Source organism: Filicampus tigris, chromosome 3 (genome assembly GCF_054856515.1).
Source record: "Filicampus tigris isolate MCC_2025a chromosome 3, RoL_Ftig_1.0, whole genome shotgun sequence".
Classification (NCBI taxonomy): domain Eukaryota; kingdom Metazoa; phylum Chordata; class Actinopteri; order Syngnathiformes; family Syngnathidae; genus Filicampus; species Filicampus tigris.
Genome location: NC_141219.1, coordinates 6,324,712 through 6,348,874, shown reverse-complemented (window position 1 = coordinate 6,348,874; position 24,163 = coordinate 6,324,712). Strand labels below are relative to the sequence as shown.

The window sequence follows — 24,163 nt, the reverse complement described above, 5'->3', positions numbered from 1 at the left end:
ATGCAAGTTTATAAAAGAGGGAAACTATTTTGTGTGTGGATGCTTTTTTTTTTTTTATCATAATCAAGTTATAATCGATATTAATAATTCATTTTTACCTTTGTGCTTAAGTGCATTTCAGAGTTAGCATTTTCCAGCTCCGCCGCTCGGGGAAAATAACAAATAGCCAAGGTAGACTAGATCTTATCACATTGTTGTGTTTACGTGTTTCACCTGGCAGGACATCTGCAAGTCGTTGTGGTGTCATCGCACGGGTCAACGTTGCGAGACCAAGTTCATGCCTGCCGCCGAGGGCACCAGCTGCGGCCCCGACATGGTGAGTAGGCCCGTCCCATAATTACCAGTGGATATACTGCATGTGAAAATATATTTATTTGATTGAATTGTACTTGATTTTTTCAACACTCATTCAAATCCATATAAATACATATTTAAATACAAGCAATTTACGAATAACTTTAACAGTTCATTGTAACATTTTATACAATATGCATTGTAATTTCTTGAGACCAACACAGAAAGGAAGGAAGGATGAGATGGTATAAAAAGAAGGAAGAAAGAAGGAAGAGAGGAAGGAGGATTGAGTGATATTTATATTGTCTTACGTCAGTGGTGTTGGCGTGGCCAGTGTGTCAAATATGGGGAGCACGGCCCCAAGGCGGTCCACGGCCAGTGGTCACCCTGGTCCCAGTGGTCGGAATGTTCCAGAACTTGCGGAAGTGGGGTCATGTACAGGGAGCGTTCCTGCACCAGTCCACGGTAAACACACACACACACTATAGACGGTAGTCATCTTGTTATCACCCCTGCTTTTTAATCCTTTTTTTTTGGGAGCACCTGAATGCAGCGCCTGCCAGGTGGCTGTCAGCGCACACACACACACGCATGTCCACACACATACACACACACAGAGTCAGCTGACAGTCCAGACAGCAAGACAATCTCTGCCCGTGCTCCAGACAAGGGTGGGGCAAAACCTCTTAAAAACGGAGCTTTTTGCGCCGAGAGCTGCCAACGTCCCGCATGGCTGCTCGCTCGCACAAACGTAATGCCGCACATCCCACAGTGCCCGACATCTCTGTTAGTCCGTCTTAACATGCACGGGGGAAGCAGTCGTTTTCTAACACACTGTTTGCTCTTTTCCAAGGATATCGGAGCCTTGTGGAGTTGAGTTATCCGAATTCCATGTTCATGGCTAGTCATCAAACTTCAGCGCCAAGCTCCGCCCACATGCAGTGACAAATACAAAAAGGGTTCATGATATTAGCCTCACCCAAATTGCATGTCTTGTATGTGGCTCCGTTTTGGTAGCAATTAGACACAGATTTTTAAGACTAGTTTTTTTTTTTTAAAGATCCATGGAAATGGCTAAGATGAGTCCGCAATGTCCGCTTCAAACCAAAATGGCCGACTTCCTAATTGTTTTACAGAAAGTGTTCCTGAGAATTTTCTGGGGTCAACTCATGATAGACATGCCCACCAAATTTCATGATTCGCTTAACCGGCTTCGGGGGCTGAATTTTCCCCAAATTCCCTGGAGAGCTACCGAGCCAATTTTTGGGAGTCATGCCTGCTCGCTTATACGACTGATTTGCTCCGTGTTGTACTACCATGGGGGATAGATAGACAGTGGAACTAATTGCCGGTGTTTGGCTCATTGGCCTCTTGGCCGACGAAAACGAAGCAACAGTCAAGACAAATTTTATGGCCGGCAGCACCTTTCTTGTTTTTTTTTTCTCTTGCATTAGTGTTTTGTCAAGCAAACACAAATTTTCTTTAGTTTAATTGAGACAGTTGGCAGGTGGCTTGAAGGTTATGTATGGTTCGTAATGGTAGTTTGAGATGTATTTCTATTGGTTTTGTGTTTTGACTTGGTGAAGCAGCATAGCTCATTATTCAAAGTTTTTTTTTGGACTGTTCTGGATATTATGTCATGTTTTTATCTCACATTTGTGTTTCATCAAGCATAGATGGGGTTGTGAGTAGATTAGTAGGTGTTGGGATGGATAGATAGATAGCTAGATGGATAGATGGATGGATGGATGGATAGATAGATCAGCTTTATTTATATAGTGCATTTTATACACAAGGTGGCTCAATGTGCTTCACAAAATTGAAAATGCAACATTCAGAAATGCTTTAAAAGACCTGAATCATAGGTATGGGGAAAAATACAGTTTTTAACCTGAACTTAAAAACATTCATACAAGAGCAACGTTGAGAAGTCAGAAAATCAATTACACATCTATTCCAAACAAGAAAAAAAACACAAGAAAAAACAGAAGATAAAGATGTCTTGACACAAAGATATTAGCACAATAACGTCTTGAGAGGCTGCCAGTGCTAATGAACAGTTTTTCAAACACACAAACGAGGTCAGATTAAATATTTGGACCGTTCACTTCACTGGGCTCATCAGCGCTTGCTTAACAGCCAGGCAGACACGGGCGCACCCGGCCCGTCTCCTAATCCCTCCCGCCGGGGGATCAAAGATGTTTTCTGCTCATATGATACACGTTACGCATACGCCACATTCGGCAGAGCAAGAAGGGCCCACGGAGGAGGCCCTTCGCAAGCAGGTTAGCTGTCTAGTTCGTTTACCATTCCTGCGGCAGTGAGAGAGGCTTGCAGCAGCTTCTGCGACCATGAGTGTTACGGGGTCAGTGGGACACAGGGAGGGAAAGGTGTCCGGGCCTTAAAAGAGGGAATCAACCCAAACGTATTTTTTTCAAGAATATGTTCCCAGCAGGCCCACTAGTTGAAACACGGCATTCTGATTAATTTTGCGTTTGTGGAATATGAGTTAAGAAGCAATATCCACCCGTCTTCGCGCAGTAGGCGGGGGACACACTGAATTGGTTGCCAGCCAATCGCAGGGCAAACAGAGACAAACATCCGCACTCACAATCACACCTAGGGGCAATTTCGAGAGTCCAATCAATTTACCATGCATGTTTTTGGAATGTGGGAGTAAACCGGAGTACCCGGGGAAAACCCACGCAGGCACGGGGAGAACATGCAAACTCCACACAGGCAGGCCAAGGCCGGGATCGAACCCTGAACTGTGAGGCGGACGTGCTAACCAGTCGACCACTGTGCCGCCTGCATAGAACATATTCTTGAAAAAAAAACATATTTGGGTTGACTTCCACTTTAAAGGAGACATGGATTTTTTTCACAATTCAAAACAGTTCCCAGGTAGGGCTGAGTTGAAAGAAGTTGTTGTCATTGCTGATATGGCATGACTCCATCTTGTGACTGGTTTCAAGTCAGCTCTTAGGTCATTCAGAAGCTCCAAAATTCCTTTGCTGAATAGACGATACCTTAGGATCATATTTGGTGGTTTATCTCATTTGTATGTCTGTGAGCTCATTCAACTGTTTGCATCTGTGTGAGTGTACCACTCTTAATCTCTGTGATTAATTTGGCAGGGCCCCTCTCTTCCTAATCAGACCACAACCAGATGGATTAGCCCGAATCTATTTGCTTGTCACTAATGTCACTCGCATCCCACAAGCTGCTTCAAATTGACAGCATTGCGCGTCCTACCAAAATGACATTAAAACCAGCAGAAAGTCTGGAAAAGTATCGACATGAATCCATAGACTCAACAACTCAACAAGGGTCTCTTTTTTTGTTTTGGTTCTTTTAAACAGCACAGCTTGGTTTTTTATGTGGATGCATGTGATTTTAATGGATCAAAAATCAACTTCTCTGCACACCACACACAGGCAGCATAAGTGGCTAATTAGCATCTCTGTTCGAATCTTCATGTTTTTTTTTTCTTGATATTCTGGCCTTCTCCCACATTCCAAAAACACGAATGCTAGGCTAACAGAAGACTCTAAATGTCCATAGTAACTGGGAGCCCGTCAGACATCTTTCAGACTAGCAAACAAAATCAAGAAAAAGTCATTTTAGCCATCCGTGGACTACGAATGCTAATGCTAAAAGCAATGCTAAAAACAAAGCCATGTGCATCTTTTAACTGTCTGTGTCTTTGTGGGCAAAAAACCCCAAAAACGTAAAGAATAAGAATTATTGTTGCAACGTGTTTGCATGAAGGTGATAGCAGGGTAAAGTCTTGGTCAAGTCTGCTTAATTGTCGTGCCAAGGCCAAAGTTATCTTCATCGAGCGTCGTCTTCTTTGGGCTCGGCAAATTAAAGCTCTTGTAGTAGCTGCTCCAAAGGCCGAAAATGAATCTTGCTTTACCCCCACGTCCTCCACCTGCCTTCCTGCTCTGTCATCCCCCCCCTCACCCCGTGTACCACCTGCCAGATCAAACGCGGTCTACCCTAATCCTGGCCAACAAGCCTGGGCGATTAGGGTCACAATCTTGACCTGGTTTTGACGGTGCACATTTTGTCACACACTCGATGTAAAGAGGAATGTAAAGGCTGAGTGGTGCTCACTTTGGACGGCTGTGCGTAAGCCATCTCCATAACTCTCCATACTCTCCATAATTTGGCACATTTAAGAGGGCTTTCATACACATGTTCCCAGCATGTTCACTACATGAAACACGGCGTTCTGATTAAGGTGAAATATAAGTTAAGCAGCAAAATCCACCCATTTTTAGCCATCTCAGGGGGCGGCCATTTTGTCACTTCTGTCGATTGAAAATGACATCACAGACCCTCAGGGCTCAGATAACGATCAATCACGGCTCACCTGTTTTCTGAAGCTGAGCTATGATTGGTCGTTATCTCATTTCCCACAAACACGATATCAAGCAGAATGCTGTGTTTAGACTAGTGGGAAAGCGTAGAACATCAACAATTTTAGGTTAACTTCTCCTTTAACACTGTTTCCTTACCCGTTTACCTACCGATGACGCAGCAACTGGGGGTGTTCAGTATCTTGCTTAAGGACACTTCTACGTAGTCACAAGGGTTGAGGATCGAAGCCACAACCTTGGGTTGGGAGACAACTACTCTGCCACTCAACCACTTAGGTTTTTATTTGTATTTACAGTAATTTTGTACTGTATTGGGTGTTTATAGGTGACGAAAAAGTACAAAACAATAATTTTGCCTGTATTGGGTGTTTATAGGTTAAGAAAAAGCACAAAACAATAATTTCGTCTGTATTAGGTGTTTTTAGGCTACGAAAAAAGTACTTCAATATAACGGGCGATCGGCTCTAACGGACAACCCTTCCCCCAATCAGTCCGTTAAATCGAGGTTCCACTGTTTTCATGTTTTTAAGGATGCTAAACAATAGAGTTGAGGTCAGGGTATGATGGTGACCACACCATGAGTTTTGGCTCACCCCTACACTGAAGCAGCAAGGCCCCCAGGGCCGCGTTAGCGTAGGGGCGTCAATACAGAAGGGAGGCTGGAACTCCAACTAAACAATCTGGCTCGTGTCTTGTTTTGGAAGCACATTGACAGATGAAACGTTACGTTGGAATTTCTTGATGCAAACTGCGCTGAGGAAGGAAGGCCCCACGTGGAGTCCGCTGGACAGACCCCCGCCATTAGGGCATGGCCGTATGTGATCATCTGCAGTAATAAGATGAAACGTGTAAAGACGTAGATCCCCACAACCTCCTCCTCACCCCCGATAGAACACACTCGGAACATCATTCCATCACTCCTCCGTTAAATGGAATCCAGGATGATATTGCTTTTTTTTTTTTTTCTCCACACACACAAACACTTGTTTCCCCGATATTCCTGTCCTCCCGTTGGGTTTCTGTTTCTAGTCAGCATTCTTCAGTTACCCTCGCCAAGTTGAGCAGCATTACTGTTTTTATGAGATCAGCAGGATTCTTCCGGGTCCGTGCTAGTCATAATCGTTTTTGGTAACCAGCGTAAATAGCTAAAGTCAATTTTCTCCATTGGTGGTCCTGCCTGAATACTTGACTTAAAAGCTGTGGGAAACCCAACGGTTTCTCCAACATGTGGTTATGAATGGGATAATGTTACTGCTCTTCTGTTTTGTTTGCATCCATTCTCCCAAAATGTTCTACAGACCATTGTATCGCATAAAAAGCATCGTCTGTTTACAAGAGAGTTCCGTTCCTACGGCAGCATTGTAACCTGAACCTGAGGGTATTTCTGCAGTCTATTACTAATTTACGCTAACAATGTACTAAAGTCATAATTATAGTCAATTGTTGTATGCAAAACACGTCTAAACCATAAATATTAAACTATTCCAGAACAAACACAAATCAAAGAACACAGACCGCTGATTAGTCCGCCTTTTGAAAACTAGTTCATTGTGCGCTTTTCAGAAACCTCAGTTGGGACCTTTAAACAAAACGGAGGATTCCATTCCGGTTGTTTGAATCTGACGTGTTGACTGAGTTATATCTGAGGGCAAATGACAATACAGTTCTACTGACTTGCAAAAATAAAGAAACAAAAGAAAGGAAATGACTATTTGTGATCATTTTCAATCAATTCTGACCATTTTCCCTTGGCTCTTCCAGGCCGCAGCATAACGGCAAATTCTGCTACGGTCCCGGCCGCCACAACCAGCTGTGCAACACTCGCCCGTGCCCGCACAACAGCGTGGACTTCCGGACGCAGCAGTGCGCCGAGCACAACAGCAAACCCTTCAGGGGCTGGTACTACAAGTGGAAGCCGTACACCAAAGTGGACGGTACTGTTGGAGGCTTGTATTCGACCTGTAGTAGAATGTAGGGCTGGGCGATGACTCCATTTTATTGATCAATTCAAATCAATTTGCCATGACAAATAGTTTTTTTTTTCCCCCACAGTAATTAGTTACTTTTCCAACCCCTCTAGCTAGTATTTTCTCCAAAACAGGACCAACTAGTGACTTGAATTCTTGCTAAGAACTGACAACATGATATTAATCAATTTCATATTGTTTTAAATATAACAAGAAAGGAGCCTGAAAGAGAATAATCATGGGGTCAACTGTGCTGAATATTGCCAAAGCCCATTCGTACTTTCCTAAAGAAGTGATTTGTACATATTAGGAGGGGTGGGAATTTTACAACATTTTTCTAGTCCGTCATTCATCACCCGTCAGCCGCCAGGATACCCGTCCGTCATTCGTCAGTCCGTCATTTTTCATGATGAACTGAATTGTAATCGGCAGTCCGTAAGTTAAGTCCGTCAGTTAGTCCGTTGGTCCGTCAGTCGAATCCACTGCAAAAATATCTGAAAAACGGGCGTCGGCTAGTTACGGACTAACGGTCCTTTGGTGACGGATTGATGGATTGACAGATGGACGCGGTTAATGACGATTACACTGACGGATGAAAACCCACTTCCGTCGTTCGTCAATCCATCATTTTTAAAAAGCGTCCGATCATTGATCAATTGTTAGCAAAATGGGCTGACGGACCAGTCCATCACTGACGGAATGACCACCTCTGCATATAGGAACCTTTTAACCCGAAGTATATGTTTTCGAGCTGCACATATTTTGTTGAGTTCACGGATAATGTAAACATTTTGAACAATTAACTCATCCACTGCCATTGACGAATTCACTTGTCTTTTCACAGTCCAGCCATTCAATCCCAGGAATTTATTTATATATTTTTCAATTTTTTTTTCAAACGGTAGGGTAAAAGAAGGTCTGAAAATGTCTAGCAGTGAATGAGTAAAAAATGTTATTTGACAAAAGGGAAAAACATGCTGGAAAAAAAAAGAAAGAAAAAAAGAGTTTAAAGGCTTGTTTGGTATACAAAAAAAAAAAAAAGTAAATTCACAAAACTCATATAGTGAATATGAGTCTCTGCCACTGATTAAAATCATAAATGGATTTTTAAATATAAACTGAGTTGTTTTCTCAAGACCATATCTGCCACTCCCAGTAGAGTGACATTCAGTCCCGTCATGGTTGGTCTGTCCACTGTTCAGTACTTTCTTAATTAGTTCCCGGTAATTGAATCCTTGGGAATATTTTCGACATAAAGCGCAAGAGCTGCAATGCGATTGGCCGGCGCGGCTCCTCTTAAACACACAAAGGAGCACGTATTGCTGCCGATGGGCTTTGTCTGGTCTTAATTCACTTGATCTTGCGTATTCCAGCCCAAATCCCTTTAATGAGATTTTTTTTCTGCCGTGCTTAAAGCTCCATTTACTGCTGCTGTGGACCAAAAAAAGCTTGAGGGAAGGATCACTCTGTGTAATGTGCACTGGAGGCAATGGTGGGAAGTAACCAAGTACAATTAGTTGCTGTCCAACTGAGCCTCGTGCATGAAGTGATGATGCTTGCTAGGAAGTACAAATATTTTTTTTAAACTGTCCTTGAGTAGGTCTTTCTGGTATTTGTACTTTACTTGAGTATTTGTTTCACAGACTTTTAAGCCCTAGATTTAAAAAAATGTACTTTGTCAAAATAGGCTGGTTACTTTTTTTCCAACCGCCAATCTCCTTTTGACTTTTAATCAATCAAACTGGTTGAATCAGGACTTCTACTTTTACTTTTGTTTTTTGTTTTTTACGCATGTATCTGAGTGTGAGAACTTTTGCCACATCTGATGGGAGGCATGCAGCCACTTGCAACCCTTCGACACACTGGGAAAAGATTCGAAAGAGGAGAGGGAAGAAATGGGGTTGGTTAGGGGGGGGTGTAGTGCGGTGAAGGACGGTGATCTGTTTGGCCGTCGTCCCAGGCCTGTTTAAGCTCTTGATGAATGGGAGGTTATGTAGGGAGGAACATTGTAAACTGCCTGGGGAACCGAGGGCCAAGTCACCTTCGCCGTCATCTGCTGGGACTTGTCTGTGTTTAAGCAAAGGTAGAAATCCCCCGAGAGACGAGATCGTCAGTATTTTCCCGTGCACAACTCCCTTGCATTGGTAAAACGACTGATCCCTCAGATGAAAAGGCCAATCATCTAGTATGTATTGTTTCACTAGCGGATTACCCAAATAATGCAATATACACCAGTAACTAGACTTTTTTTTTTTTTCCTTTTCTTTTTTTTACTACTAATTTCTCTAACTTTTTTGAATGTTTTTGTCTGTATTACATATTTAGTCTTTTCCTGTTTGATAGTAACTCTTTCCTTTTCTCATTGAGGCCCACCAATCATCATTTTCATTTTCAATCATTTTTGTAATCCACTATTGCGTGTATGCATATATTTATGTATATATTGTTGTCGTTTTGTTTTTTTAGTCTCTCTCTTTTTCTCCCTTCTTTTCCGAATTATAAGGCGCTAAAGTTTCCCTAGTTTTCGAACCATGCGGATTATATGAAGGTGCGGCTATTCGGGGCGCTCTATTGTCCATAAATACGGTTGTTTCGCTAACGAAGGAAAACAGCGCTCATTGTAAATGATGGATTTTACTGCTTGACTCGTATTCCACAGTGGCGTAAATGAGAAAAAAACCATTTTTTTTTTTGCTTGACTGTTTGCCAGCATTATTGAGTGACTTTTCTTTACAGACGAAGACGTCTGTAAATTGTACTGCACAGCCGAGGACTTTGACTTCTTCTTCGCCATGTCCAGCAAGGTCAAAGACGGCACCTCCTGCTCCGACCACAAAGGCGATGTTTGTATCGATGGCGTGTGTGAGGTACAAAAGTCTCTATTATGAGTCATAATGGTGTTATTCCCTTTAAAATAGAGCATATCAAAAAGAGAAAACAAAACTACAAGACATTGTTACCGTATGAGTGATCCGATGGGAGTTTTTTTGTGACACGAGCCGTTGCTTGACTAATTCTATAGCTTAATGTTAACATGAAATGCATAATGCCATAGATGGGCTATTGATTAACACTGACTTTGGGCAATTGAAAATTGACCGCAAATGGTGTAGCAACACATGTAGACAGACAATTTAAAAATATCCACAGGCATACATTCTTTATACTCTGCAAAAACGATAGCTTACACGGTCACTTAGTTGTCAAACTCTTCGTTTTGTGTGCTGTATATGTCGGTACCACCTTGTGGCCAAAGCACGCACACCAGAAGGAATGGAATAATGAATTAATTATGATGAAGTTGTTTCATTCTTTAGATTCTATTTAATTGTTATTACGGTATACTTTTTTAAAACTTAAGAACAGTACTCTCGAGTGCTACTTTTATATTCAAAAACCATGCTACATTTTTTTGGGTGGTGTTTTATGGGGGGCTGTAATGGAATTATTAGCATTTTTGCAAATTTTTGACAATTTTTACTGTTATAGTTTTTTTTGTTGTTTTTTTTGTCGAATAGTTTAGCTATAATTTCAGTCATTTTAGTTGCACAACCACAAGGGTGACATTGTATCTGTATCGATGGCGTGTGCGAGGTACAAAAATCTCTATCAGTGATTCACAATGTCATGATTCCCTTAAAAAAAAGGCATAGACTGTAGCAGGCCTGTCCGCAGTGTGACCGCCATTCAATCCCTTTCGTCCCGCTTCGACTTAAGCGTCATTTTTTTTCACCGACTTTGGTAGACCTCAAGTGTCACCTTTCAGCAGCCGTCAAGAGCATATTTCCAAACAATCATTTCAAAACTCTGACCATGATCTTAACCCAATTGTCTTGTGGTCCAACCCAAACCGACGCCTTGACACTTATTTTGTCCCATTTCCACACACGCTGTTGCTTTTGGTGGGCCACCAAGCATCGGCTTTAATTGGCACCGACTTGGATTGCATGTGAAGTTCAGTGTATTTATAGTCACTGTGGCATGCGTACTGTACCGGGGAGAATCGTACGCGGCAATGCGATCTCCCAATTTGGACGGGGAGCATGTGAATTAGTGTCATTGCAATAAATAATTACAGCTGTGTGTCAATTTCCATGGAGACTTTTCAGGAGAATGATTAGATTGAGCAGAGGAACGCCTCGAACGCTCGGTGTCAGTTTACTGCCCATTCCGCACGGTGTCATCCAATTGTTTTTTGAATGTATTTAAGGGGTATTAGAAACAGCCGGGTTGGAATGCGCCGTAATCTGCAATCCTGAAATGGCTTGGTGCAATTTTGCGCGGCTTTGTTGCTGAACACCAAACGCTCACTAGTTACTATGTATTTGTGTGCATTGGTTGTTTTTTCATAAACGATTATTTTTATTCTATCCCCCCCGATTTGATCAATCGTCACTTGGAATTCTTCACTCGTTTTTGATGAGTCTTCACTTATTGTTGACAATTTTGTCACTCTATTTGAATTATTTCTCAATTCTTCATTCATTTTTTTTTAGGCAATGTTTCACTGTTATTAACTGTACCTTGGTTACTTTAAATCCTTAGACGTCAGGCACTATTTTTGTTTTTTTGTCGACCAATTGAACTCTAAATGAAATGCAATTTCTCGGACAAAATGTTACTTTTTTTTAACAAATGTGACTTACTTTGGCGATTTATTTTGGAACTACTTAGTATTTTTTTGTGGTAATTTTTCTTTTTTTTTTAACAATTTCACTCTTTTTTAAATTTATTTATGCTGATTATTTTTGATGATTCATTCATGTTTCAATCAGTATCTACTTTTTGACAATTTTAACTCATTTGTTATTTTGACCATTTCGTTCATTTCTTTTGAGAATGCTTTTCTATTTTTCAAAAAAATATTTTTGCACTTTTTGTTATTTTTGACCATTTTCATTAATTTTGACTTAATGAGAAATTATGCAGCGTTTTTAACTTTCCCACTTTTACATTCTTGAAAAATGCACGAGTCACATGCTTCCATCCATGCATCCACAGCCCCTGAAGACCTTTCCGGATTTCCCTGCACCCAGGGCCACTAAAATCCCCTTTTTTTTTTACCATGATTTTGTGTGCAGGCAGTTGGTTGCGATCAAATTTTAGGATCCAAGGCCTCTCTGGATGCGTGCGGCGTATGCAAGGGAAGCAACTCTACATGCAAATTCTACAAAGGCATGTACACACTTCAGCACAGGGCTAATGGTAAGTTTGTCCGACTTTTCGCCTGAAACGTCAGGACAAAAAGTATCGCGCATCTAATTCCGCCGTTTTCCTCTTGACCCAGAGTATTACTCCATGGTAACCATCCCGGCGGGTGCCCGGAGCATTCACGTGGAGGAGATGGAGGTGTCTACCAGCTATCTGGCGGTGCGTTCCCTCAAGAGGAAGTATTACCTGACCGGAGACTGGACGGTGGACTGGCCGGGCAAGTTTCACTTTGGAGGGGCCACGTTCAGCTACCAGCGCTCCTTCAGCAAGCCCGAGAGCCTGTACGCTGCCGGACCCACCAATGAAACGCTGGTGTTTGAGGTAAGGCTGATGTTGGATCCCTGCATCAAATCAGCAACTGTCATCCTATTTTGTATTGAGCAGCCAAGACAGAGACGTATTTTTAGGAGAATATTCATTGTTTTAACCAGCTTTTCACTCGTTTTAGTCATCTTCCAAAATGTTTATGGTCGTTTCTTTTTCTCATTTTTCTATCATGTTTTTAACAATCTAACAGTGTAAAAACAGTTCTACAATGTTTAAATGATTGAACAGAATTACTGTATATCGTAGCTGTTCTGTGACAAACACTTATGTCCATTTTTTCAATTTCCTTATTTTTACGTGAATGGTGATTCGGCGTTACAGACTTCGCATTAACGTGAATTTTTTTTTTTTTTTTAAATCAAAAATTGGACATAAGTGTTTTTCACACAGCAACGATATTCAGTTTTCACTCATATATATATATATATATATATATATATATATATATATATATATATATATATAGAGAGAGAGAGAGAGAGAGAGAGAGAGAGAGAGAGAGAGAGAGAGAGAGAGAGAGAGAGAGAGAGAGAGAGAGAGAGAGAGAGAGAGAGAGAGAGAGAGAGAGAGAGAGAGAGAGAGAGAGAGAGAGAGAGACTGAAAAAGCCCAAAAAAATAATGAAATACAACTTTTTTTTTTTCATATATTTTTTCATGTTTCACATGTCTGTGATCATAAAATGTATTTACAATATTCAGTCAATATTCACAATATTTCACTTTTTATTTGCCACTTTTTGCTATTCTTAAATGCTATGATGATGATTAATGTTATTATCATTATTATTACCCTAGCTAGATGTGCAGTATACAGAAAATGGATGAGTGGAGTGATATTATCATTATTTTTTTTTTAATCACTATCACTCATTTCGGATGAATTTTGAAATGTACAACTTTGGGGTCTTTGACTTTATGAGGTTCCTCTCTGTCGAAAAACTAGGTACACATCAACTGTGCGTCATCATCATACTGTAAGTGGTGCTGTCTCTGAGCTCTGGCACATTCAATGTAAAGAGGCAGTCACGCGTTTTCCTAAGCATCCAAAGCCACGGCCATGTGGCCCCCGTGGCCACTGACCTCAATGGTGCTTTTGTTGCAAACGTGATTGGAGGTTAGCGGAGCGAGAAAACGGAAGGAAAACTGCATTGAGCGAGAGGCTATAAAGCAGTGGGGGAAAGTCTGTTACCTGCCCCGAAGCGGCAGGCATCACGGGGGCTGCTCTCGCCACATAACTGTGTCAACACAAGCTTTTATTTTCCCTTGAACTCTGAACTCTGGCTGTAGAAACCAGAAGTTGAAACCAGGTGAGCACGAGGACACTTGTTCTCACCTGAAGGCCAAAAAAATGGAATGAGCGCTTTGTAAATCTTTCAGGAGGAACGCCAGCGGGATATTCCCAAGAGTTGCTGCGTTCGCCGGTCACTTGGAAATGTTTGGATGTTTTCGCTGCTATTTCAGGAAAAGAGGGCTTGACTTGTGGCCGGGTTCCGTCCAGTGCTTGTCGTTGTTTGCTTTTCGCGCGATGAGTGCATCCGTAGGCGTGCGACATTTTCTCCTGCATTAAGATCAAGGGGGAAGGACGCTGCTGGGCTTGTGCTGAATTCCAGAGAAGTGGGAATTTGGACAAGGAAAAGTGCTTGGGAATGCTGTTTGATGAGATGAATTTGTGAATAATGGACGCCCACCTAAAATGTTACTAATTGTCTATTATTGGTTTAAACTATAGCCTACTATACCCCAAACTATGGTCCCAAATGACTTTAATATAATTTGAAACTCATCCGTCAACATTATAATAATATTGATGATTTCATTGAGGGAAAATGCCCTCGAAATGCGAGACGGTGGCATAGCAGTGACTGCTTTCCTGTTAGTCATTTAATGTTTTTGACACAGTAATACATAGATACTGTACTTTCCTCCATATACAGTATACAGTAATTGTTGCCAATTAGAATCCAATAAAAAATAATGATATATTTTTTACCTCTCCCCCTAAAAGAAAAGAAAAGAAAAGAAAACAGAACCCCAAAAAACAAACAATAAAACCCGATAATAGGTGAATCCACAGGTGCCGAACCGCGTGTGTGGAGGTTTTTTTTTCTTTTTTTTTTTCTGTCTGCGAAGCCTACCCTCAGCTTTTTACTGAAAAACTGACCTACTGTATCATATTTTTTGTGCTCTTTCTATAATGCCGCAAGATGCCACAATATGCTGCCAAAGCCCTGACTTTTTATTATGAAAAATGTTCATGGAAGTATGCTGAAGCAATCCAACTCAACTGTTCTAAGATCTTTGTTTACAGAGTCTTAGCCGCATGCGTTTTTTTTTTTTTTTGAGATCATGATATTGCTTAACAGTTGCATTTCTCGGGCTTCGAAGTGACAGATGCACGCCAGCGTCGTAGCTCCTCCAGTACTTTTTTTTCAAAATCAAATCATGTGTAAACTATTTCTTTTTAAGGATTTGGGGGATCTTAAATTGGAGGTATATTTTGTGTTTGGACGTATGTAAGGGTCGTATAAATTTATGTTAAGGTCAATGTGGATTTACATTTTTTTTTTTTTTAAATGTGTTTTAAATAGGACCAATTTTGTTGATGCCGCAAAAAGTGACACAAATCAATCACTCATTGTCCAGCAACATTAGCGTTGTCCGCTTGTCTCTTTTGTCCCCTTTTGGGCTTCACGTTTGCTTTACATCATTAAAACTGATCGGGACGTCGCCGAAATATGAAAGGAGGAATAACATTTGAACAACCCAAAGCTGTCCTTTATAGAAAGGGAAGCTTAATGTGCCGTCGCTTTTTGTCTGCATGCGTTCACAGTTCATACTGATCCGCAGATGTCACCGCCGTAATCTCTCTAAGTATGTCCTGTAATTACAAAAAAAAAAAAAAAAAAAATGGAGAAGGATCTTGAAAGTAGTGGTGGTGGCGGCTAGATTAAAAGATTAAGAATACTGCAACTGAGCTCTTTGAATGTGATGATTTAAAGTCAGTCTTTAAGCTACCACAAAATCTCTTCCTTCTGCTGATTTTTACAAGTATCGTTTCCATCTAATGGCGCAGTTCAATTTGGTGTACAACCATACTGCTTGCCATGGTAAATCCCATTTTGTCATAATCCACTATTTTCTTTGCACATAGTAGATATGTTTAATTGCCTTTTATGAGGGGATCCTTGGAAAAAAAAATGAAAATCTCCTGTAATGGGACCCTAGACTCAAAAAGTTTGAGAAAATTTTTCTCTAAGTTTGCTGCTTCTCATCTGTGAGCCTCAGTTCAAACAAACTAAATATATATATATATATATATATATATATATATATATATATATATATATATATATATATATATATATATATATATATATATATATATATATATATATATATATATATATATATATGTGTGTGTGTGTGGTGTCCGGTGACAACGTGGCAGGATTCTTCAGACACGCTGCTTGCTATCATTGACTTTTGGCCACAAGCCTCGTGAGAGAGAAGATTGCTTCCTCTCTCGGTTCATGCTGGCTCGCCGTCACTTTATTTGGACAGCGCACTGCTCAATTTCCAGCCGTCTTCCACCACATCCTTTTTGTTTCTCGACTGACCGGTGATTCCCGGTTACCTAGGAAGGCCATTTATTTGCTCGTCCAGTTTGAGCTGAGACTCACGGTGGAGAGGCAGCAGACGTGATCATGAGAGAAAAGGTTCTCAGACTTTTTGTGTCCAGGGCCCCCTTACACGAGATCCATTTTTTCCAAGGATCCCCTCATAAAAGGCAATTAAACACCAAAATTAAAAAGTGGCCCATTTTTGATACATAATTTGTCATTTCATGATAAAAAAAAATTTTTTAAATATTGGGGGAAAAAAAGTTGTAATTGTCGTAACGTTTACAGGAACAACACGGTTTTTTTTTTTTCAGGATAAAAAGTCATAAACTGCATAGAATGAAGTTGTATTTTTTTAAGTATTTATGATATTCAAGTCAAACTTTAACAAGAGAAGAAAAGTACAATACTTTAAGTTGTACCCCAAATTCATTTTAAATGACAATAAGTGTTTTCTATTCCCATTTATTATATTTTGCAATTTAAAAAAATACTATTATAAATATTAATTAGAAATCTCTTCTGCCAGGCATTTTTGACCAACGAGAATAGAATGAATGGCATCCTGGATATTTCCAACCAAAATTATCTTGCAAACCCAATAAAAAGACATAAAAGATTATGAAAAAAACCCAACATAATTTATTATGAATTATTTTCTGGACCCCCAAGTTATGACTCCCGGGCCATCAGGTACTTTAGTTTAGCAACCACTACATTAGAGGCCTTTGGATCCACTGCCTAAAAGCATAAATGATGACTCTCACCCAATATCGCTTCAGCTTTTTTGAGTTCAAGCATCAACTTTCCTGCCTTTCAATATCACCGATTTACCTTGGCCTTCAGCCTAGCATACACAAGAGCGAAAGCAGAGCGCCTCCTGGGTCAGATCCGTGTTTGAGAGCCCGCTGAGGCTGAAAATTGCTGACTGAAACAATCACTTAACACATCCAAGTGCATGCTGGGTCCTGCGACCAAAAGATGCTTCATTGGTTTATGTATCCGTTTAGTACCTGAATGATCGGCCATTGATGTTTTAGTTGTAGATATAGTCGTGCGTGGCTACGCTAAACACTAGCATTCTACAGGAAGCTAGCAGGGCTTTGTTTTCATGGTAAAATTTACTAAAACATATATGTTGTAACATTTGGATAATGGATGGATTTAGATGGAAAGAAAAGGGTTTTTCTTTATCTAAAAACATGTGGAAACCCAATTAACGTAAAAATAAAAACAATGATAAAATGGAAATAAGTGTGTTTCGCAGGACAGCGAAGATATGGAGATTTTCATTGGACAGGCTCTAGAGCGTCGGCTCACTATTGTCGATGGTTGTAGTATGAGTCGCACATGACTTCACTGACGACTCATTTTCACATACAACTCTTTTTAGCATTTAGATAGGAAACCATTTTCAAATGTTTCAGAATTAGCAAGTAATAATCCAGCAGTGTTCCCCGGGGGTCTGTCCTAAATCCTCTGTTTCTTCCATTGTAATGAAGCGCACACACAAACGACGACACTTGAAAAAAATCGTTTGCAAACTTACGCAACATAACATAACTCGGTAGACAATCTGCGCAATTTAATGAGATAAAATGCAAACTGAGCTGTGTCCAAAATTATTGGCAAACAGCTGCAGCAACAATACAACGCAGGCACAATTATGCATTTTGCAGCTTTCCATCTGTGAGACAACTCCCTCTGTGTCAAAGACACACAACGCGCGCTAACATTGTCTGCCAAGATAAACACCGCGCAACTTTTCTAACAATTGTTTTAGACAAAGCCAAATATTGGTCTCCAAGACAAACACCGGCAAAGATAAACACTCTACCACAGCCATCAACATACTAATCTGCATAGTCGGTCAAATTAGCAATGGCGAATGACGATTACGACTAAAATAACTGGGATGACTGACAGACCAGCTGTCAAGGGTTGGAAATAAACACATTTAAGGTGCAGACAGTGTAAGATCTTTGTCATGTTTGACAAGTACAAAACTTTGTCACACCAGAGACAGCAGACCACAGATTTTCCACATCCTCACCGCGCCACTCATCAAGCCCAACGAGCTGGAGCTAAATTACACTGCAGGCCCGGGGTTGGCATACCACAAAAATGTCCGTGTACGAAGAATAATCTTGCTCGGAGTCCAAGGCTAAGATTTCCGGACGCGGTCGTTATCAAATCTCCTCGTGGACCTCCAGCGCAGTTTTGTGATTTTGGACATACCGTTACACTCCCAGTTGGCATGGCGACCAAAGCGCAGGGTGGCGCAGACCTTCGCCAAGGCATTTGTTGCCCCTTGTAGTTTATCCGGCCATCTGCAGTATTTTCTATGACACTTATTGTGATTTGAGTCATGGACGAGCCGGAGCCAAAACACGCATATTAGTCTCATTGAAGACTCTAAATTGTCCATTGATGTGAATGTGAGTGTGATGGTTATCTATTTGTTCCCCCGCAAGTGGCACCCGTCCAGGGAGCTCACCCATTAGCCAAACATGGGTACGCGCTATAGAAAATGGATCAAATGGATGGAGATGAACACCCTCTGGGGTCTTTGCCCAGAGAAGAAAATTAGGGGGCTAAAGTGTCCATTACAGTGCCTGACTTTCTGTCGCTCTTCCCAATCAGAAATGGGTCCTTCTTCCTCTTGCTCTTCCAGATCCTTTTGCAAGGCAAGAATCCCGGTGTGGTTTGGGAGTACACGCTGCCTCGTACTGAGAGGAAGCCGGACTACAGCTGGGGTGTGGTGCGCTCCGACTGCTCCGCTCCCTGCGCCGGAGGTAACTTGGATGAGTTTGGATGTTGGTTTATTGCATTTGTCATTTGCAGTGATCAGGTTGGATGGATCTTGGCTAGGCATGCCTTCCACAATTCTATTATGAATAAAAGTCAAGGGGCAAAATGGGGCACGAACGCCAAAACCATTTAGCAAAAAAAAAAATTTCAATACACACCCTAAGGGGAAAATAGAATGGAGAAAAAGAGAAAGAGAATATCAATTCATGCCTCCCATCTCAAAAGTGTGGCCTGGGGGCCAATTGCAGCCCACATTTTTTTAAATGGTTCCATAACAGTAAAATTAAACATGTCCCACATTCGAACAATACAAATCCAGCAAATTGAAGTCATTTGAAGATAAATGCTGAAAACGTGCAAAGACTGACAACTGTTTAGTACTCAATCGTGGAGATATAGCCTTAAACCTTTTTTTTTTTTAACCATTTCAGCTTTACTCATTTTAAATCAAAATAAATTACAGTTTGAGAAAAAAATTATCCACTTTAATAGGCCATAAATGAAAGCCATGGTGGATTTCAGCTCATTTATGTAAACTGATATACAAAGTGTGTTTTCACATTGATTTGATTGATATTTCCGAGTAATTTTCCAGTTTTATTGCACCTTATCCAGAAAAGCGTCTTAATTGGCTAAAAATGTCTTCACATTTTGGATTCATGGTGCCATCTATTCTTCACCCTTAGCTTTACAGTTTCCTAGCGTTTTTTTTTTTTTTTTTTTTTTTTTTCAACCTAACAATGGGAACATTTTGGTTTCTAGCATTCCAACGGTATCCATCTGTCCATCGCCGTTTAAAATGTGATCTTGAAGGAGGATTTTCAATCCTATGTAATCACATGTGACAGCTACAATAACAAACAAAAAGTGCACTCGGAGAACAGACGTCAATTGAGCAGCCCCTTGTCGAATGCAAATATGTGTGTGGATATATTTTCCCCCCAAAAAGAAATACTTGGACGCTTCGCTCAAATGCCTCCCGGCATTATTTACCAGCAGTGTGTTAAACTATGAAATTTCCTTTTATACACACTAGATACTTGGATTTCATTAGATGCTGTGGCCCATGAATGTTTGGTATTGTTTTTTTTTTTTTCTCTTCACACGCATAGTCAACTCAAGTTGAATGTCATGGCTTGTTTCTTTTACCCAGCAGTTTTTACCCCTCGAATCAAATTGCTAAATCAGAATGAATTTGAGTGAAGTTGAACTATTTGTGTGGTTCCAATGTTATCATTGACTATTGGATTCATTGATTCATAACATATTTGAATCTGGAAAAATGTCACGGCGCACCACCAAGCAAAAATGCCGCAAAAAGTATGCATGACATGTTGAAATAATGACGACCTTGTTTCAATTTACTCACAAATCTGTTCCTGTTTCTTTGAACGCAAGGCTATTTTTTTGTCGTATGAATATCAACGGGTTAATCTGATCTTCTGCCGTTTTGAGGAAGATCGTTTATTTGTACTGCATCCCGTTATACATTGCTGGCGTAGATGGACAAAGATACACTATTCGCTGTCAATAAATAAAACATTTCGGCCCAATTAAGTCAAATCGGGATCTCCGGGAACTTCCCATACCAGACTGAAAAATCCTCAATTCTTCATGTTTCTATTCCCTCCAGGTCGCATTTCCACCAAGGCCATTTGCCTGCAGGAGCAGAAAGTTCACGTCAACGCCAGCATGTGCAATCCGCTCACAAGACCCACGCTGGGCTCGCACCTCTGCAATACGCAGCCCTGCCCTGCGTAGTAAGTGTGTGTGTGTGTGTGTGTGTGTGTGTGTGTGTGTGCGCGTGTATTTGTGGTTTGCAATCCACGTTGCCAAATGTTGCGCCGGTTTTATTACAGGCTTGCGCACGCTCGCGCAGTGCGGTTGAGGGGAGTCTGCACTTTGTCCGCGGTCTGGTTGCCTTCCTCCTCCTCCGGCCACTCTTTAATCTCTCCTCCGTTCCTTTTTGAGAAACTCACCGAGTGGGTTTGCGGCTCCGCTCTCTACTTAACAGATCAATGGACGTCTTTCCATCGCGCATCACGTTCATCACAGGCGGTGTTTTTATCCTATTGATACAACATGACTCTGGTATGTTGTCCACTGACTAAAGACATAGATTTACATTTTTTTTCCCTCAGTCGCTTAGGTACATTTCTCAAATGAGAACTGAAATGATCAGGACTGCTTGTTCAATCCTCCCGTGCTTATCTCACTTGTGCACATCAAAAACATTTTTTTTTTTTTTTTTTTTTTCTCAGCACACAGTAATGTTGACAAGACGAATCAATTTGACTGTTTTCCGTAACAGAGTGAAACAAAGACGTGTTCATTGACACAGATATTTACTTTTGAGGGATGAACGAAGGATTCCGAGCTAATCGGTCTTTGTAATTGAAATCTTTCTCGATAAAGTGACATCGTCTACCACTCGCCTTAAATGCACTTTACAGTGTTTTCTATTTTTCCTGGTCTGTATTAAACGGGACTGTTCTGACAGTGTTGCTATCTGTAAGCAAAACTTTTCTTAACACAATTGACACTTTTTTTTTTTTAATTAATATAAATGTACCGTGAAGCCCATTTTTAAATGTCCCCCAAAAACATCCCCGGATATGTGTGTAATATATATCGGGTTGAGCCTTACTGGACTGGACTTTCAGAGGCGGGCTTCATACTTGGACTCAACGACCACTCACATTCGCACCTATGAACCATTTAAAGTCTTCGATAATCACGGCTGTGTTTGGATCGCTAGGAAAGTTAAGATTCAAACCCCCCCCCCCCCCCCCCCAACTTGAAAACTTTGAAGCAGATGTGCTATAGCCGCTCGTCCGTCGTCCTGCCCGGAAGCATTTTATTTTAGTTTTGAAACCAACTTCTGACTTCGGCAAAACCTTCAAAGACGATCAGCCCACCCATGTCTAGACCTTGTATGTCTAATGGCGTCGGCTTCCAAAAAGAAGGGTGCGCATGCATGCAGGCTCAAGCGCTGCGGTGGCGTTCAAGTTGAAGCAGCACCCCCTACCAAAGGCCTTTTCCCTTCCCAGCAAGCGGCTAAGTGATTTACATGCGCGCCGCACGGAAGAGGCAGGGCACAGCGTTTTGGGGTCAGGGAGAGCACGAGCACTTCCACTAATGCTGCAATTACGCGTTTGCGCGTCCAAGCCGCGAGGCCCAAAAAATAGACATGCAAAGCATGCGTCGGATGCTCGGGGACGTCGGCCGCTTGGCTCGGGCTGCCGAAACAAGTCCGGGCCGAGCGCTCGCGCCGCCAACGCGCGGCTTCTGTTCCCAACACTCGAGACGCCGTTTCCTGCCACTAATCTCAGGCATTGCATTTCCCTTATCTCAGCTAAAGGTATTCAAGAGCCCCGATACACGTCCGGACATAGCCCCTTTGTTTGGAACTAGATGAGAGTTGTATACAGTGAGCCCCCCCGTCTATTTGCGTTTTTTTTTTGTTTTTTTTTTTCTCGCACAACGTATCGTCAGCTATATGACGAGAAACTCACCTATTCACGGCTCTGAGTATTTGTGTGCTCGATTTGTAACTACAAGATAGCACTAAAGCCTCATAGGAAAGTAGTAATTGATGGGGTTGAGAGTGAGGGTTGTTAGTATAATTTGCGGGGAATTTTCACCGCATGATTTTGCTCTTCTGAGTGACTATAAAATACTCGCGCAAAAAAATAACAGAGGTCTTATTTTTACAGGTTGCAAAAGCAATATAGCGACATGGGCTATGCCGGTGCTATTTTTTTCCATGAAATCAAATCACGTGTAAGCCGTTCATTTTAACCGGATGTTGTAAGATGAGTTTGAAATGCTATGTATTTTGGGATCATAATTTCTGGCGTGTTTAATGTTTAATCAATTAATATTGGCAATAATGAACATTTTTAAGGTGGTCGTCAATTAACTTAAAACAACTGTTTTTTCACTGCTTGGTCCCGATCTGCAAATACAGGGTGGCGCAAATAAACAGGAACCTTTTGACATACCAATAAATGCAAGAGTGATGGAAGAAAAATATTTTATTCATAGTGATTGAAACCTTTAAACATGCCATTTAAAGCGGAAGTCAACCCAAACATTTTTTTTTTTCAAGAATATGTTCTATCCAGGCCCACTAGTTGAAACAAGGCATTCTGATTAAAATTGTGGAATTTGAGTTAAATCCACTTTAAATGTGTCACTATACCATTGCTAAGTAGGAATTTGATTTTAGTTTTCTTTTTCCCTCGTCCATATCGTATCCAGAAAGTGTTTTTGCCATGCGTAATGTGGATGACTTGCTTCTCACTCTTGCATTTTGGCCGCTGACATGTTTTATTGTGCTGAGATTCCCGCGGGGCCCCGGCCTGTCTCGCCAGGCCAAGTCATTCCAGCCTTCCGCAAGACACACACAGTCATGCTCTACACTCGCAACTTTATCACCATGCTTTGCCCACACACAATGACAAAAAGTCAAATGTTTCAGAACTTGTCGTCAATCATCTTCAAATTTGGCTGGCCATCAGGCAAGATTTTGCGGGCTGAATTTCCAAGTGGAGTTTTTTGACTTTCGTCTTTGATGGCGTGTCGTCAAATTTCGGCACTATGCACTGCCCGCACAAAAAAAAGGACCGGGCTGGCAAAAATCTGCATATAACCGACAACATCCGTTAAAATGCATTTGAAAAAGGAAAAAAAAAAAAAAAAAAATTCTTCAAAAAATACCGGTAAACTTTCAATATGTCTTTTCTATGAAAAATTGGGAAAAACGAATGAAAAAAAATCAAATATTGGAACAAAGTATGCGGGGGGTCCACTGTACGTAGTACACTGTAGTTTTTACGCCAAGCGCACGGGCGCCAGTCTACCAAAATAGGGCCCTTGGTCTGTTTCTGACCTTGCGAGGATGAGTTATGAGAGTTAAGCGTCACCAAACTCTGCAGAAAAAATAAATTCATATAGGATACCCACTAGCTTACTGTCAAATCCGTATTAACTTAAGGAAGGAGCAAGATCACCAAAATCGTCCCCTGGTCGCCTATCTCAATATGGAGCATCTGTGAGATGCGAATTCGGGTGATCTTGGCCGCAGTGATGTGTTGTTATTTATAATCTCGGGCAAAACACAGGGGAGAAAAGGGACAGTCCTTAAACCGACTCTTTTACCCCAAATTTTTTTTCCTGCGGAATTCCAAAGAGAAGGAAAAGCGCCTGGGTGCCCCGAGGTCGTTTTTATTTTTGCAGCATCCTGAGCCATCTGCCCGACTCGCCATCTTTCTCTCGCCTAAAACCCCGCGGTGGTCAGACCACTCATTTGCAGTAATCTCCCCCTTGAGCTGCGGTGCCAAGACGGCGGCTATTTTGGAGCAAAGATGTGGAAGACTCAAAAGATTTCATCGCCTTGAAATTGTGTTTGGTTAGTTAGTGCTTAGCTGAATTCAAATACAACTCATACAGATAGTTTGGGATATTTAATTTGGTGCCTGAGCAGTTTTAGAACATTTGACTATGTCCAAAATCAACATTGCATGGATAGCCTTTCTCAATTTTT

At 41.2% G+C, this 24,163-nt stretch overlaps 1 protein-coding gene across 3 annotated transcripts in view; it reads left to right on the top strand.

The window, feature by feature from the left end:
• The window catches only part of adamts18 (ADAM metallopeptidase with thrombospondin type 1 motif, 18), a 73,348-nt gene that overhangs the window by 39,606 nt on the left and 9,579 nt on the right, over positions 1 to 24,163 (top strand). For all 3 annotated transcript variants that reach the window (XM_086025808.1, XM_086025806.1, XM_086025807.1), the window contains exons 14-21: positions 221 to 316; positions 611 to 759; positions 6,441 to 6,613; positions 9,383 to 9,513; positions 11,728 to 11,851; positions 11,934 to 12,178; positions 18,479 to 18,599; positions 20,249 to 20,375. In XM_086025808.1, coding sequence (XP_085881934.1) covers positions 221 to 316; positions 611 to 759; positions 6,441 to 6,613; positions 9,383 to 9,513; positions 11,728 to 11,851; positions 11,934 to 12,178; positions 18,479 to 18,599; positions 20,249 to 20,375 — 1,166 coding nt within the window. The remainder of the gene's footprint in view (positions 1 to 220; positions 317 to 610; positions 760 to 6,440; positions 6,614 to 9,382; positions 9,514 to 11,727; positions 11,852 to 11,933; positions 12,179 to 18,478; positions 18,600 to 20,248; positions 20,376 to 24,163) is intronic.